The 18,006-nt window shown below is 34.2% G+C and overlaps 2 protein-coding genes across 2 annotated transcripts in view; one reads left to right on the plus strand and one right to left on the minus strand.

Annotated features, from left to right (window-relative positions):
- Positions 1 to 1,287: 1,287 nt before the first annotated feature.
- On the minus strand, positions 1,288 to 14,490 carry stk38b (serine/threonine kinase 38b). Its single transcript, XM_058761922.1, has 13 exons — positions 14,201 to 14,490; positions 12,995 to 13,158; positions 12,501 to 12,552; positions 10,979 to 11,101; positions 10,793 to 10,876; positions 9,994 to 10,117; positions 8,826 to 8,980; positions 8,599 to 8,701; positions 7,041 to 7,102; positions 6,844 to 6,961; positions 5,148 to 5,367; positions 4,978 to 5,072; positions 1,288 to 3,506 (listed from the first exon to the last, which is right to left on the minus strand). The coding sequence occupies exons 2-13, from the start codon at positions 13,123 to 13,125 to the stop codon at positions 3,364 to 3,366; spliced, it is 1,410 nt and encodes a 469-aa protein (XP_058617905.1). The 5' UTR covers positions 13,126 to 13,158; positions 14,201 to 14,490; the 3' UTR covers positions 1,288 to 3,363.
- A 2,593-nt stretch (positions 14,491 to 17,083) lies between these two features.
- cept1b (choline/ethanolamine phosphotransferase 1b) overlaps positions 17,084 to 18,006 on the plus strand; it is an 11,899-nt gene continuing 10,976 nt past the window's right edge. The window contains exons 1-3 of the mRNA XM_058760225.1: positions 17,084 to 17,105; positions 17,194 to 17,516; positions 17,597 to 17,744. Of these exons, the coding sequence (XP_058616208.1) occupies positions 17,084 to 17,105; positions 17,194 to 17,516; positions 17,597 to 17,744 (493 nt within the window). The remainder of the gene's footprint in view (positions 17,106 to 17,193; positions 17,517 to 17,596; positions 17,745 to 18,006) is intronic.

Below are 18,006 nucleotides of genomic sequence, written 5' to 3' on the forward strand. Positions count from 1 at the left end.
CACTGCATGCTAGATGAGAAAAAAAACAAAACAAGAGTCTTTTACAAGAAACTACTATTGAAATGAAAGGTATGCGACACATTAAACTACAGATGATTGATCGTACCAAATGATTGTATCGTACTGACATAAGCGAGTCCATTCATTCATGAAGGCAGATTGTGTGATCATGTGACCAGTCCGTACCTTTGACAGTCAAATCAGCAGCAGTCAAATCTCATGACGTGACCGTCCATAAACAAATACAGCCATGAAAGCTCAGAATGAGAGCCAGAAACGCTTCAAACACACATTCACGCGATAAAAAAACATCCGAATCATACTAACACTAACTGCATCTATGGGGCGGCACCCATAACTTGTCATAATAATCAAAAATAAACTGCTGATGGACAAACATGAGGCTTTCTAGCCCTGAAAATGATGTTATAAGACACAAAATACAGTATGTTCACTACCAGTCAAAAGTTTTTGAACAGTAAGATTTATAATGTTTTTTACAGAAGTCTCTTCTGCTCACCAAGCCTGCATTTATTTGATCCAAAGTACAGCAAAAACAGTAAAATTGTGAAATATTTTTACTGTTTAAAATAACTCCTCTCTGTTTGAATATATTTTAAACTGTAATTTATTTCTGTGATGCGCAGCTGTATTTTCAGCATCATTACTGCAGTCTTCAGTGTCACATGATCTTCAGAAATCATTCTAATATGCTGCTCAGAAAAACATTATTATTATTATTATGTTGAAAACAGCCGAGTAGATTTTTTTTTCAGGTTACTTTGAAGAATTGAAAGTTCAGAAGATCAACATTTATCTGAAATATAAATCTTTTGTAACATTATACCATTCAAAAGCTTGGAGTCAGTGTAATTCTTTTTCATTTTTATAGAAATTAATACTTTTATTTAGCAAGGATGCTTTAAATTGATCAAAAGTGTTGATAAAGACATTTATAATGTTACAAAAGATTTCTATTTCAGATAAATGCTGTTCGTCTGAACTTTCTATTCATCAAAGAAACCTGAAAAAATTATACTCAGCTGTTTTCAACATAATAATAATACTAATAAATGTTTTTGAGCAGCAAATCAGCATATTAGAATGATTTCTGAAGGATCATGTGACACTGAAGACTGGCGTAATGATGCTGAAAATTCAGCTTTACCATCAAAGGAATAAATTGCTTCTCTAAATATATTCAAATAGAAAACAGTTATTTTAAATAGTAAAAATATTTCACAATATTACTACTTTTGCTGCATTTTGGATCAAATAAATGCAGGCTTGGTGAGCAGAAGAGAACTCTTTAAAAGACATTAAAAACTTTTGACTGGTAGAGTATATATGTGTATGTGTATATATATATATATATATATATATATACATATATATATATATAAAGCTTCAAACATCCACAGCACTTCATAAACCTTACAAAAATTAACCATGGTTTTATTATAGTAAAAGTGTAACCATATTTGTTTTGTATAACCGCAGTTGGTTAAACTATGGTTAGTGTAGCAAGACCATGGTTAATTTGTGGTTACTATGGTTTAACTATAGGAATCATGTTTTTTTTGGTTTTATTTGTAGTAAAAAACCATGGTTAATTTTCGTAAGGGAGGCGCTAACGTTACAAAAGTAATGCGTTTATAGAAAAACAAGCATTTTTTTGGTATTAGATCTGCTAAAACTTACCCACAAAAGCTTTCCAGCATAAAAACTCGACTTTGATGATCTTCAGGTGTGAATATAAAGTGAAAACGAAGCGAAGTGTCGATTGATGATTTGTTCGCTAGTGTTTTGGTCTGTGCGCAGCTCTGAATGGGAAATTCTTAAAAGCTTAACGAGAAAAACGCTTAACGTGGCTTAATGCATTAAAACAGTGTTTTTAATAGACCAAACTCAAACACATTATTAATAAAGTATACCATGTACAAACAAGCAGATGAGTTCAAAATAAAAACGCAACGCGTTTAATTCCGCATTAATTATTATATTTCCCATAACTTTACAGCTTAATGCATTAAAACAGTGTTTTTTAAATGACCAAACACTTAATAAATCATACTATGTACAGACAAGCAGATATTAGCCATAATATCGCTTAATTATGCGTTAAGCGTTTCCTAAACGTTTTTCTATTGGACGAAAACGCTTAACGTGGCTTAATGCTTTAAAACAGTGTTTTAAAAGACCAAACTCAAGTTCGTCTGTACATAGTATGATTTATTAATAATGTTTATTGAGTTTGGTCATTTAAAAACACTGTCTTAACGCATTAAGCAACGTTAAACGTTTTCCTTATAAAGGCTTTCCTGTAGCTCAAATAGTAGAGCATGGCACTAGCAACGCCAAGATCATGGGTTCGATTCCCAGGGAAAGCAAGAGCTGATAAAATGTAAAAAAAAAAACTGTAACTTGAATGCAATGTAAGTCACTTTGGATAAAAGCGTCTGCTAAATGCATAAATGTAAATGTAAATGAAGGAAAACGCTAAACGCGTAATTAAACGTGTTGCGTTCGTATTGTGGCTTATATCTGCTTGTCTGTACATTATATTAGGGCTGCGATGATAAATCGCGATTCTGAGTTTAAATTTTAACAGTAGATGGCGCTCTACTCTAGTTTTTACCGCACACTCAAATGCTCACGTACTTTTCGAATTTTATGCATGATTATTTTAGGTTCAAGTGTGTGTAAGGAAAATCTTTTTGTAATCTTGACAAAACACATATCGTTGGAAAGGTCTGACAGTCAAGGTTCCATATTTGGTGACTGTTTTGTTATAGAAGTGATAGAAAATGATTAATTTGTGACAGAAAACTCAATAGAGTTTGGGTCTAACCCAGTGGTTATTTTTGGTATAGCACCCAAACAAAATCTCACAGGAACCGCAATTTTAGAGATATCAACTTCAAATTTGGAACACAACTTGTTTAGATAAATGGCTTTGATTTCATAGCAATTTTAGAGTGCAACATGTTTTATAAAATATAAAACAATTAGTTTACTACATTATCTTTACTGTAAACTTTTATAACTTTTTTATACGAGATGCTTTCACTTCAGCAATAATCTGCTGTGTGTCTTCTTTTAAAAAGGTCTGTACTCCACGTTACGTCCATGTTGTAACAAGCATTGATAAACAAGTTTCTGTTTTCAGTGAATTTATACCCCAAAGGTGCGAGTTAACCAGTAGGATACAAATATAAGAGTCAAGTTTTGAAAAAATAAAATCATGAAATTGTATTATTTGAGTCTCAATAAGATGGAAAATAGAAGGTTTAGATTTTTGAAGGTTAAAAACACAGTTTGAATGCATTAAGCCACGCTAAGCGTTTGAGAATGGCTCAGGCTTCATCGCTTGCCGCTCTTCATGTAGGCGGGGATGGCTCCTCTGGCCGTCAGGCCCTCGAAGCGCTTGTAGGTGTAGTTGATGAAGACCCAGTCCTTGTTCTTGTAGTCTGACTCTGGGTGATGGTTGCTGGCCACCGCCGGACCTCAACAGAGCAGCAGAACAGCGTTCAAACACAAGCTTCACGACTCACACGATTCAATACATACGCCGCCCTTCAAAAGTTTGGGATCCGTCATTTTTTAAGAATTTAAAGAAATTAATTCAGCAAGGATGTGTTAAACTGGTTAAAAGAAGCGATAGTAAAGACTTATATTGTTAGAAAATATATATATTTTGACTTTTTACTCATCAAAGAATCCTGAAAAAAGGATCACAAAAAAATTAAAATATATAAATAAGCATATTGATAATACATCAGAATGATTTCTGGAGGATCATGTGATTCTGGAGACTGGAGTAATGATGCTGAAAATACAGCTTTGCATCACAGAAATAAATTGCATTTTAAAGTATATTAAAATAGAAAACTGTTGTTTTAAATTGTAGTAATATTTCACAATATTACTGTTTTTTCTCTATTTTTGATCAAATAAATACAACCTTGATAAGCAAAAGAGACGTCTTTAAAAAAGCATTGAAAATCTTGCTGAACCCAAACTTTTGAACGGCTGTGTGTGTGTGTGTGTGTGTGTGTGTGTGTATAAATATCAGGAACAGTACATCAATTTCTCTATTGCTGTGAATTATTCAGGGAAACCTGTCAGTTACGCTGCTATAATTTTAAAGGCCACAATTAACAATTGATTTCTATAAAAATTTCTAAAAGGCACACAAGGCAGTTTTTATTATAATAATGTTATATTAATACATTTTAATGATATAATTGTTTCTACTTCAATTAATTTTTGGAGATACAAACATTTAAACAGTTTAAAATGTTCATTCTTGATGTAATTTATTTTGAAGCATTAATTTAATGTAATTAATTCATTACATTTTTGCTTCTTGGTGTAAATTATGTTGAATAATTTATTTAATTAATTAAGTAATTTAGTTTGTGCTTCTTTTACATCAGTGCGGATAATATGATCTAATTTGTCCTTATTGATGTAATTTATTTTGAAAAATTAATTTAATTAATTTACTTTAATTAAATTTGCACTTGATGTAATTTATTTTGAAGTGTTAATTTAATAATTATTTAATTTGCCCTTCCTGATGTCATTCTAAAGCATTTATTTAATTAAGTTACGTTGATAATGAACAATTTTTCACTCTTGATGTAATTTATTTTGAAGAATGAATTTTAAAAGTTAGTAAAAATTTAAACTTTCCTTGATGTAGTATGTTTTTATTTAATTTATATCAATAATTATTTAACTAATTTGTCCCTGTTGATGTAATTTATTTTGAGGCATTCATTTATTTAATTTACTTTATTAATTTTTTTGTTTTATTATTCTTGATATAATTAATTTTACTTAATTTTTCATTTTAAACAACTTTTTTGTTCTTTAAATGTTAATTCAAGCATTAATTTTATTTCCTTTTTTTGCTCCTTCGTAATGTAAGCATTGATTTTTGGAGGAATGAGTGGAATGTAAAGCTCTTACTCGTGGGCTGCAGGATGTCGGACTCGGGGAACTCGTCGAAGTTGGACGTGTCGTCGATGCTCTTGATCTCGATGGGGATCGCGGCAGGTCTCTCTCTGCGAACGAGAGGAGAATCATCGTAAGATCAGAAACTCCACGCACGATCAAACACACGCGTCACGCGGTCAGACCTGATGTGATCGTAATCGACGCCCTCGAAGAAGCCGTTCCTCTTGATCTCGTCGACGCCGGCGGCTCCGATGCGATGCTCGGCCTCGCAGCAGAAGCGCAGGATCAGAGCCTTCGCTCGCTCCGAGATCGGCACCTCCGGAGGAAACACCAGCGTCTCCTTCCAGCTCATCACCTTCTTATAGGTCTCCTGAGGAGTTTCTGAGCAGAACGGAGGGTAGCCTACACACACACACACACACACACTTCAACTACAACAACACACACTCCGTAGAGATCGGCCAGTGTCGCAGCCGTCTTAGAGGGGCTTTAATTGAATAAATAGCACTCATTTATTCTAATAATTCAATTTTCATTTCATATTTTTACTTACTGATGTAATTTATTTTTGAAGGATTCATTTAATTAGTTTATTTTAATAATTAAAAAAAAAAATTCCTTCTTGATGTATTTTATTTTGATATATGCATTAATGTAATTATTTTAATCATTTCAATAATTTTTTTTCCTTTTCAACCTAATTTATTTTTAAGCATTAATTTATGTTATTTTAATAATTAAAATATTTTTCCTTATTGATGTAACTTATTTTAATAATTAAGTTATTTTTCCAACTTTATGTATTTTATTTTGAGGCAATAATGTAATTATTTTAATAATTTCAAATGAATTTATTTCTTTCTCAATGCATTAAATTTAAATTTAAATACAATTACAATTTTAATTTTTAATTCATTTTAAAACATTATTTTAATGAATTTATTTTAATAATTTCAAATTATTTTTCCAACTTCATGTAATTTATTTTGAAGCATAAAGTTAATTAATTTTTTTTAATTTTTCCTTCTTCGCAATTTATTTTGAAGAATTAATTTATTTTAATATTTAAAATTGCATTTTTCTTGTTGATGTAATTAAATTTAAAACATTAATTTAATTTATTTTAAAAATTAAAAAATAATTCTTCTTTTGTGGTGTAAGTTATTTTGAAGAATTCATTTATTAAAAAATATTTTTTCTTTCTTGATATAGTTTATTTTAAACCACTCTTTAATTAATTTCTTTCTTCTTGATTTAATATTATTAACATTACTAACATTTCAATGCAATGCATCATTTGTCTGTAATGACTTAAAGAATGTCTTATGTCTATATATTCTTATAATATATATATTCTTTACCATTAAAAAATATGTAAGAGCTATTAATTTTGTATTCTTATAAAAACATGCAAAAAAACATTTTGAAACTTTTTGAAAACAAAGTTGAATAATACAAAGTTACAAGATCATGTACATTGTTTAATTCATAATAAACTTTTTACAATTTAAAAAAAAAAAGTCTTCCTTATCAGAAAAACACCACTTATTTTATGATCTAAATGCTACAGCGTCACACAGTTACTGACGCTAAGCAGCTAGCTAATGTTAGCCAGCGTTACCTAGCTAGCCTCTGAAATAATGTCAGTTGAAATAACGTTAAATGTTAAATAGTTTGAAAAAAAAGTTAACAAAACACTTACGAATCAATGCTGAAATGTCAATAAAATCTGTATGAAAAGTGTGACGCCGAAACAACATCGCAACATCAATCCAATGATCTGATTTGCTAATATTTTTAATTGTTTTTCATTAAAAACGGATATTCCGAGCGATTCTGACGGTTCGTAATCTCATTTGCATAAATTTTGCTTCTTACCAATCAGCATCTCGTACATGATGACGCCCAGACTCCACCAATCGCAGAGCTTGTTGTATCCGGTCTGCATAAAGACCTCCGGCGCGATGTAGTCCGGCGTTCCCACCGTGGAGAAGGCCTGAAAAGAGGCGGAGCAACATAACACATCACTTCCTGTGTGCTGTGAACGGGCTAATGAAGCCGTCGCTAACACTGACCAGCTGCCTCCGGTTTCTCTTCCACGTCTCGGCCTTCCTCTTGGAGTTCATGTGCTGAAACGCTACAAGAAACATGCGCAAATTACTCAATTAATACAAAACCAAATCTAAAAGTTTCAAATAACTCAAAGTTTGAAGATTTTACTCAGAGAAAGTCAATTAAATGTAACTAACATGACTTAACATTTTGTTAAAATCTTTAAGCATGTTGTTAGCATGAATTAGCACGTTTTAACGCTATGCTAGCATGAATTAGCATGTTGTAACATGTTTCTAACATGTTTTACCACATGGCTAACATGAACTAGCATGATGCTAACATATTTCTACCACGTTTGACATGTTGCTAGCATGAATCAATATTACTATTAACAGGTTTTAACATCATGTTAGTATGAACTAGCATGTTGCTAACATGTCTCTAACATGGTGCTAACATGTTTTAACACATGGCTAACATGAATTACCATGATGTTAGCATGTTTAATGTGTTGCTAACATGTTTTAACATTATGCAAACATGAATGTGCAAGCATGTCTCTAGCGTGTTTAACACATGGCTAGCAAATTTAAAACATTAACATGAAATATCATGCTGCTAGCATGTTAAATGTGTTGTTAGCATTTTTATCACTATGCTAGCATGAATTAAAATGTGCAAACATGTTTAGCATGTTGCTATCATGTTTTAAAACTGTTAACACGTTTCTAAACTGTTTTAGCACATTGTTTCTAATACGTTTAACATGTTGCTAGCTTGAATTAACATGTTGCTAACATGATTTAACACTATGCAAACATGAATGTGCTAGCATAGCTCTAGTTGCTAACGTTTCTAATGTTTAACATTCTGCTAACATGTTTTAACACCATGCTTGAATTAACATTGCTAGCATGTTCTGTAACATGTTTAGCATGTTGCTATCATGTTTTAAAACAATGCTAGCATGTTTCTAACCTGTTGTAACACATGGCTAACATGTATCTAACATGTGTAACATGTTGCTAGCTTAAATTAACATTTTAACTCTAGGCTTACATAAATTAACACGTCGTTAACATGTTAGCACATGGCTAACATGAATTAACATGTTGTTTGGATGTTGTAAGACAATGTTCGCATGATTAGCATGTTGCTAGCATGTTTCTAATCTGTCTTAGCACATACCTAACATGTTTCTAGCATGTTTAACATGTTGCTAACATGAATCAACATGCAGCTAACCTGTTTTAACACTAGACTAGCATGAATTAGCATGTCATTAAAATGTTAGCACACAGCTAACATGAATGAACGTGTTGTTTGGATATTGTAAGACAATGCTCATATGATTAGCATGTTGCTGACATGAGTTAGCACTTTGCTATGTTTCTGGCATGATTGCTAACACGTTTCTAGCATAGGCTTCAGCCTATAGGAATTTTTGTGCAAAAGTTTTCACGCCCTGAATGAAAGTCTATGGGAGTTTGCGCTGTTTGGAAGTCCGACACGGGAATTCCGTACATCGGATTAGTTCGAAAACAGAATTCCGATTAGCCTGAAGCTTTGTTCACTCACTGAGGTCGTTTGATTGGCTGTGGTTCAGGTTGCGATAAAACTCAGTCCGATGCGCCTTTTTGAGTCCCGTACACAAGCCGAAATCAGACAGTTTGACGTGACCCTAAAACACACACACACACACACACACAGGTAATGAAACACTGACAGAGAAGTGCTGTGAAAGCAGAAGAGGGCACAGGAAGTGGGTTATTGAGCCACTTCCTGTCCCTGTCAGGGTGTTTGACCTTAGAGTCCAGCAGCAGGTTATCTGGTTTGATGTCTCGGTGAATGAAGCCCAGCTGATGGATAAAGTCGATGGCCAGAACCGTCTCAGCTACGTAAAACTGCGTCTCCTCCTCGGTCAGTGTGTCCTTCTTCATCAGCAGCGTCATCATGTCTCCTGGAGAACGCAAGAGATCGGTCAGACTTTGATATTTCACGTACTTCACGTAGCCAGCTATGAGGTCCGGACCTCATGTTCGAAAATAGAAATTTGTTCTCCGAATGACTAGTTTGCTGATTAAAACTCCTCATATGAGTGTCTACATATATATTTCAGTTTAGACAGTTTGCAAGAATGTTTAGCAGCCTCCGGGTTGCCAGATCCAGCAATTATAAGCGTTTTTGGACTCGTCTTTAGAAAGTTAATAAAGTGGGAAGTTGCAGTTTAGGGTTACTAGCGATATCCTTATCTTAATTTATTTGCAAAATATTTGAAATCATTTTGGTTTATTTATTTACTTTTTATAGCAATATCTGGCAACACTGCATCGCCGGCACTTAAACTAACAGTAATCAAAAAAAGCCCACAGACAGGATAGCACATTTGGCAAGGGAAACGCAAAAAAAAAACCCATCATGATATTATCTATTAGAAACGTTATCAACGCTATCAAAAACAGTAGCATTTCCTACACAGATCTGTAGAACAAGTAGGTTACAGAATGAAATGAAATACGCAAACACTAGCCACGAACAAGTCTATGCTATTTCATTCAGTACAGTTGTTAAATTTTAATAATAATTAAAATATTATTAACAAATTTTGATGCAATAAATAGCCTATGGTATAATTGTACAGTGTTCATCCCTCCAAACATCTCCATCTCTGTCTCTTTTAAAGTGTTTAGTCTAATGAGTATTTATAGGGGTTATTATAGCTTAACCCCACACAAGACCTCACTAATTTTCAAACCCTGGCTATGAACAAAAGGACAAGGAGCGATTCGGATTCTTGATTCACTGATTAATTTAAAAGAATCAAATCGATTTATTCTTATGAGTCAGTTCTTTTTCAGTGAATCGTTTGAAAGGTTCTGAAGAAAAGTCTAATAAAGCAAAATGAAGTGAATCTGAAGACATATCTGATATCTACTTGAGTACCAAATGAAGAAGTTCGTTACACAAACGCACCTCCGGGCAGGAACTCCATGAGCAAGTAAAGGTTCAGTTTGTCTTGAAAACTGTAGAACATTTTCACCACCCACAGACTGTCTGCCTGAACCAAGATGTCCCGCTCCGCCCGGATATGACCCACCTGAGACAGAACAGAACATCAAAACCATAAGATAAAATAACAAAAATTAAATGTCATGTAAGAAAATTCAGTATAAATAAATTAAAACAAAATAAAATTCTTAAAAAAATAAAAATGACAAAATAAAATGATGTAAAATTAAAAATAGCATAACATTACACAATAAATAAAACGAAATAACATCAAATAAAATAATAAAATCAAACAAAAATTACAAAATGGCACAATGACATGACAAGAATGACAGAAAATCAAATAAAAATTATGCAAATTACATCAAATAAACTACAAAAATAACATAAAATTACAAAATAAAATAACATTAATTAACCTCCCAAAAAAATTAATACAACAAAAATGGCACAATGATATAATAAAAAAAAAATTAAAAAAAATAAAATATAAAATAAAACAAAACAAAATAACCAAATTAAATTATACGATAAAACAAAAATGACAATGACATACAATGACAAAATAGACACAAAAATTAAATCAACAACAAAATTACACATTTTTTATATTATTAAAAAAATTACTAGAATGAAATAACATCAAATAGCTATATATTAAATATAATAAAACAACACAAAATAAATAAAATAGCTTTATTTTATTTATTAATATTTTGTTCTCGATTTGCATTTGATCATGATGTGTTTTTAATGGCGTCACCTGCTCTTTCTGCAGCATGTCGGCTTTGCGAAGGATCTTCATGGCGTAAACATGTCCCGTGTCTTTCTTCTGGACCAGACGCACCTGCGGACAGCAGAAACACACTTAGTTACTGTATAACACACACACACACACACACACACACAGATTCATCAGTGTGTCATCAGCGCTCATTATCATAATCACCTCCCCAAATGCTCCTCGTCCAATCACCTTCAGCGACTCGAAGTCGTCCAGACCCAGTCTGGTTCTCTTCAGACGCAGGAACTCGGTCTCCTTACGAGCGTGTTGGGAGCGACGCATGCGCTTCTGGAACACAAGTACATATATGGAAATATTTATATATTCATATACTTATGTGTGTAAAGACACATTTACTGTAACAATAACTACGTAAGATAGTTATCTAACTAAGGTAAGTCGATATAAAGAATCGCAAAGTCCATACCACAACTATAACATTCACAACTATTTTTCTTTCCAGCTGATGAACGATAAGAACAATGACAATCTAATATAGTTATCGTTATAGTTAAGTTATCATTTGCGTTATCATTATAGTAACGATTATAATTATGATTATAGTTATCATTACCATTATAGGTATTGTTACCATTTAATTTGTTTACAGTTATTGTTTTCATTTAGCATTAAGTTATCATTATCATTTACGTTATCATTATAGTAACGAATATAATTATGATTACAGTTATCATTATAGGTATTGTTACCATTTAACTTATTGTTACGAGATATTGTTTGTTTACAGTTTTTGTTATCATTAGCTTTTTTATTACAGTTATCGTTATGATTAATGTTACATTTACTGTTATCGTTACAGATATCGCTATGATTACAGTTATCGTTATAGCTACTGTCATCATTATAATTAGTGGTACATTAGTCTTTACATCAAGGACCACAATGGAAACAAGTTTTATTTTAAACTTTATTGTGTTATCCTTGACGAATTGAGTGTATTCACTACTTTTTTTGTCAAATAAACAAACAAACAAACAAATACAGATATCACTATAATTACAGATATCATTATAGTTATCGGTACAAACATTGTTATGATTACAATTTTCGTTAAAGCTACTGTTGTCACAGCTATCGGTACAGATATCGCTATGATTACAGTTGTCATTATAATTACCGTTATCATTATAGTTATCAGTAACAATGTTGTTTTAATTACAGTTTTCGTGCAATGCTAGCAATGTTATCATAGTTATCGGTACAGATATTGTTATGATTACGGTTATCGGTCCAGATATAGTTATGATTACATTTATTGTTACAGCTACTGCTATCATTACAGATTTAATAATTTTAGTTATCATTACTGTTCTAGTTATGATTACAGTTATCGGTACAGATATCGTTATTATTACAGTTATCATTATAGCTACTGCTATCATTATAGTTATCGGTACAGACATAGTTATGATTACATTTATTGTTACAGCTACTGCAGTCATACAGATTTAACGATTTTAGTTATTACGGTTCTAGTTATTATTACAGTTATCGTTATAAGTAACGTTATCATTCTAGTTATTGTTATAAATATCATTATGATTACAGTTATTGTTATCATTCTAGTTATCGTTATAAATATCGTTACAATTGCAGTTGTAGTTATCATGATCATTATGGTTATAGTTATGATTACTGTTCTTGGTGTGAAGTGTGCGTTTGTTACCTCTTCATCAGGCAGTCCTTCCTCATCCATCACCTTCTCCAGTTTTTGCTGCCTGTCAACAGAATGTTATAGATTACAAGATGCAAATTGCAATATTTCTCAGCACATTTCTGCGATATGCAGACTACTACATTAGTCAAAATATATTAATTTTAAACAAATAGTAGGTAGAATTCAGTGAATACTGTGCAGCACACTAATAATCCATCATATTATGGAAGTAAACAGGTTGGAAAGTTCATTCCGTGTCAACATTAGCACAGAACTCTGAATGTTATAAACACTGAGTGAATGAGCAACACAGGAAGAGAGTGTTTCACCACAGAGGAATGATGTTACGCTCCACTGACAGAGCACAACGCTTCAGATCACTGATTCAGTGCTCTGCTCCTTTAATATCATGCTTTAAGTGTGACTTGAGCATGTTTTGGGCTGCTGAAGAGAATAAAGGGCTCTTTGTGAAGCTGTAACTCTCTTTATTTTTGTGTTTCTACCTCATTTCCCTCTCCTCGTGTTGCGTTATGAGGTTGCTGTAGAAGTTCTCCAGCGTGACCTTGGCCATGGTCACTCGCTCTTTGGTGTGGTTGCTCATTAACGAGCTGGAGGCGTGGCCTCGGGTCGCCATGGTTACCGGTCAGGAACCGGTTGAGATGCAGATCTGCAGGAGTTTACAAACACAACACGATTTACATACATGTGCACTGGAGTCACGTTACACCGATGCAGCATACATGCAAGAATGCATAAAAAACAAGGTATTACTTATGAGTCTACTCTGACAAGAGGAGCTTTTAGAGTCATTTATACTCCCAGACTGTGCTGTATTTGCAGTTCAGTGAGAAAACAGCCCGTCTGAGGCACATTATGGAAAAGAACAAATGTGACCATAAAAAAATTTGGCAGAAGTTATTCAGACGGTCTGTTCTGCAGAATCTGTGGTCTGAAGCGCAAATATAGAGATGGTTAAGGAAGGAAACTCAGACTGAATACAATAAAACAATAGAGCTGCTATTATATATATATACACACACACACACACATATATATACATATATATACACACACACACACACATATATATACACATATACACACACACATATATATATATATATATATATATATATATATATATATATATATATATATATTAGTGCTGTCAATCGATTAAAACTTTTACTAATTAATCACACATTTTTCAGAAATTAATCGCAATGTCTCTATTAAGTTTTTTCCTAATATTTAACCATAGACTATTGCCATTCAATATTACAGTATAATTGAGAGCTATCAATTTTAAAATTTCTTACACTTTAAAAAATAACTTCTAATATATGTGAACTTAAAACAATCTTTTAAGCCTAATTTAATAAAGATATCAAACACTAAATTCTAAATCAAATAGAGATAAAGCTTAAAACTACATAAGTTATTGATTTACACTTTTTTATTGTGTTCTTTGATTAGCAGACATCACAGCAGCTGGTTATTAGGATATTTTGGCTGCTACTTTAAGTGCTTAACTATATATCCTATATTATATACATAAACTTAAATTACAAAATGAATGTATAAAGTTAGAATTCAGTTTTAAAACAAAACGGTGGCTCTGTACAATCCAAACAGCTTCTATCACATGCAATATTTCAGATAAATAAAGTAAAATATGAAGCGTGCATGTTTTATAATGATATACTCACCGAAGCTCAGAGCATGTAATTATGGAGCGAGGGGTGATGGGGGCGGGGCCACACGCGTGACGTCAGACGCGAGCGTTCCACCAAACACGCCAAACTCAACGTTTGAAGCGAAATAAAACAGCGAAAAGCTGCACAAACCCGCGGTAAAGTGCCTCAGAGCTTCTCTTTGGCTCTTGAAGGACGATGCTTCCCTCGACACGTGTTCTCTTGGCCAACAGACATGAAGCGACTCCCAAAAAAGAAAGAAAAATAAGAAAAGAAAAAAAAAAACGGGAGAATTTTCCAAGTTTTTTTTTACACGCGGTGAGCGAAAAACGGACCGGAGAAACGCGCGCGTGTTTGACGGTGAAACGTTACTTTATCCAGCGACACTGAAGCGGTTTGAGAAACTTCTGCGTTTGTCAGACTGATGCGATGACGATTACAGCAGAAAGATACGAGAAATGAAGTGAAATGAGACGCTCCGCCCCTAAAGAGAGAGAGAGAGACAGAGAGAGAGAGGGAGACAGAGAGAGAGAGAGAGACAGAGAGAGAGAGGGAGAGACAGACAGAGAGAGAGAGAGACAGAGAGAGAGAGGGAGACAGAGAGGGAGAGAGAGAGAGAGAGAGAGATAGAGAGAGAGACAGAGAGAGAGAGAGAGACAGAGAGAGAGAGAGAGAGAGAGAGAGAGAGAGAGAGAGAGAGAGAGAGAGAGAGAGAGAGAGAGAGATATTTCCACATGCTGTGACTTATCTTTGAAATTTTGGTCTGTTAGTTTTTTTTCTATTTGCCCCAAGAGATATTAATTATAAATTATCCTTAAAAGATGTTATATGCTCTTACACACACAAAAGCAAAATGTATAAATGTGTTGTGAACTTTTACATTTTGCACGGTAAATATTACATCCATAAACAAAAATTAGCAAACTGTATACCCAATTGTATATTATTCTTAATAGAGATGGAATCGTTAAAAAATACCTTAATGTTAACTAATAACAAAAAGAATGGAATTTTGTTTTATGTCATGGAGAAATGTTTTGTAAAGTAATGTCCCCGGTTTGTAGTACAAATGTAATGTATCCTTCAGGGAAAGGAAAGAAATATCTGTTTTTTTGTTGTTGTTTTTCTCTTTTTTTCAGTTCTCTGAATGTTTATGGTCATGTTATAATATAAACATCCTTTATGTATATTTGTTGAAATTTGATGTTAATTTTGTCTGAATTAATTTTTAAAAAGAGAGATATTTCCACACATTTTTTTTTTTTTCGATATTGTTTAATAATTCAAAAAATAAATACTTAGAAACTTTTAGGCATTTATGTAATATGATGCCTATTATAATTTCGCCGGGCAATCTTCCTCATAAACAGTTAAATGTTCTCCCATTGTGCAATAAAAATATGTGCAGCCTTATACTTATTTATCACCCTAAATCCTAGTACATCTTTACTACTACAACTTTATTTTTTATTCTATTCATATTCTACTTTTATCTATAGCAAACCTGTATATATTTCTTTTCTTCTTTTTTTTGTGGTTTATTTATATTTGTATATACGTGTATTTCATTCACATCTTATTTTTATTATATGTGTTGTTGTTGTTGTGACACTAAAACAGATTCCTCGTATGTGGAAACATACATGGCAATAAAGCTCTGTTAGCTTCTGTAAACATTTTAAAATCGCTACTATGTAGAATAAATATGCAATTTTATTTTAAAACATTTAGTAAACATAAGTAATAAGTATTTATTATGTTTATTTATGGTATTTATTTGTTTTTAGTTATACTAAAATAGAAAAAAAAAAAGTTTATTAATTAAAAAAAAAAAAATGTATTTATTTATTTGCGCGATGCTTTTTCAGCGCTGGTCCTGCGCTGCGCATCTACGACGCTCTTGAGTCACTTCTGCGCCTGTGTGCGCAGTTCCTCGCATCTACGACACTCTTGACGCGTCCGCGTTGAGCTGCGCCGGAAGTGACCGGCGGCGTCGCGCTAGCAGTTCGCGCTAACCGGACCGGGACCGGCGGAACCGACACCGGAGCAGAAACGTCAGGATTTCACCGGACCGAGCGGACAGATCGCACATCTTCTCCGAATCTGGAGTCTGTCTGCAGTCGGCGGGTGAGTTAACGTTACGCGGCTGGAAGGTTAAACGATCGAACAAACAGCGAACCGGATCGGGATTCGAACCCTCAACCGTTTACACCGGCCTTGAGACCCCTGACAGACCACCGGTGACAGACACCTGCGGTTCTCCAGTCATCTGACCCGTTAAAGCCGGAATCACTGAAACGGACAGATTAAACACTTACTGTTACATAATAATAATCGTAATTATATCAATATACATCATTATTATTCCGGTTTCAGTAGCATGGCATCTCTTTAAAAAGTACACTGATGAATCAAATCATAATATCATAATACTGACTGATTAAAATAACCAAATACCAAGGTATTTACAAGACGCTTCAAAGAATACCATGGTATTACTATGGTATTTACGTGCTGTAATCACTGTAAACAAGTGAAATCTGATGTTTTACTGTTTGTTATTGATTTTGTCTGTGGTATTACTCCGATTTTCATTCATAAGTAACGTACACTGGTAATTTGATGTCGCGTTTTCCGAAATGTTAATCAAGTGTAATTACTGTAAATCATTGCTCAAGTTTTCAGAATATTGTCCTGCATATTTAATAATAGTTTAATAATGTTTTGTCGCAGCCGTGGTGAGGATACAGGAAGTGCGGCGCGATCGGCCGTCGTGACGTAATCTCGAGTGGCTTTTGTTTGGGGGCGTGGCCTGTAGGCGTCTTCTAACTCGCGATTGGTGAACAGGTAAAATGATTAGCATTTTGTGGCTTTGCTCACTCATTTTTTCAGTTATGAATGAACTTTGATCTGTTCGCAGGTGTCCAGCCATCCTGCTGTGGCTCTGCGGGCGCGCAGTGGGCGGAGTCAGGCTCAGACTCGGGCTGTGATTGGCTGAGAGTGATGAGTGGGCGGCGGGGGCGGGGCTGTGGTCCGCGAGCGGGGGCGGGGCGTGGATTCGTCGTGCTGGTTCGCGCCCGGCGCATTGCGACGTTTGTTCGAGCTGCCAGCGCCAGTCTTGTCGCGCCACCAGCTGAAGCGTCTGGAGGAGCATCGCTACAGCAGCTCGGGACGCTCGCTGCTCGAACCCGTCATGCAGCGCTACTGGGAGTGGCTTGTGCACAGGATGCCACCCTGGATCGCACCCAACCTCATCACCATCGTCGGTTTGGCGACGAACATCTTCACCACGCTGGTGCTGGTGTATTACTGCCCGACCGCCACCGAACAGGTACAGCGCAATCGTACTGTCGTAAAAAACAAACAAACGGTAAATTCGTACAACAGTCTCATTTATTCGCATGTGTTTAGGCTCCTCTCTGGGCGTATCTCCTGTGCGCGGTGGGTCTGTTCGTCTATCAGTCGCTGGACGCCATCGATGGAAAACAGGCGCGACGCACTAACAACAGTTCACCACTGGGGGAGCTGTTCGACCACGGCTGCGATTCGCTCTCCACGGGTGAGCATCACACACCGTTTGCACGGGATGCGCTATTGCGCAGTATGTTTTAAGTGTTATTTTTCACGTTGAGATGTTTTTGCACATTTTTAAGTTGCTATGTTACTGGATAATTGCTTACATAAAATCTTATATTATTTTAAAACCTATGCCTTTTAAATATTGTGGTATATCAAAAATAATAATGTAAATTTAATGTATATTATGTTATTTATAATGTATATTTATATAATGTCCAATAAACATATGAAATGCTAAATAT

This window comes from Onychostoma macrolepis, chromosome 22, assembly GCF_012432095.1.
Source record: "Onychostoma macrolepis isolate SWU-2019 chromosome 22, ASM1243209v1, whole genome shotgun sequence".
In the NCBI taxonomy this organism is placed as follows: Eukaryota; Metazoa; Chordata; class Actinopteri; order Cypriniformes; family Cyprinidae; genus Onychostoma; species Onychostoma macrolepis.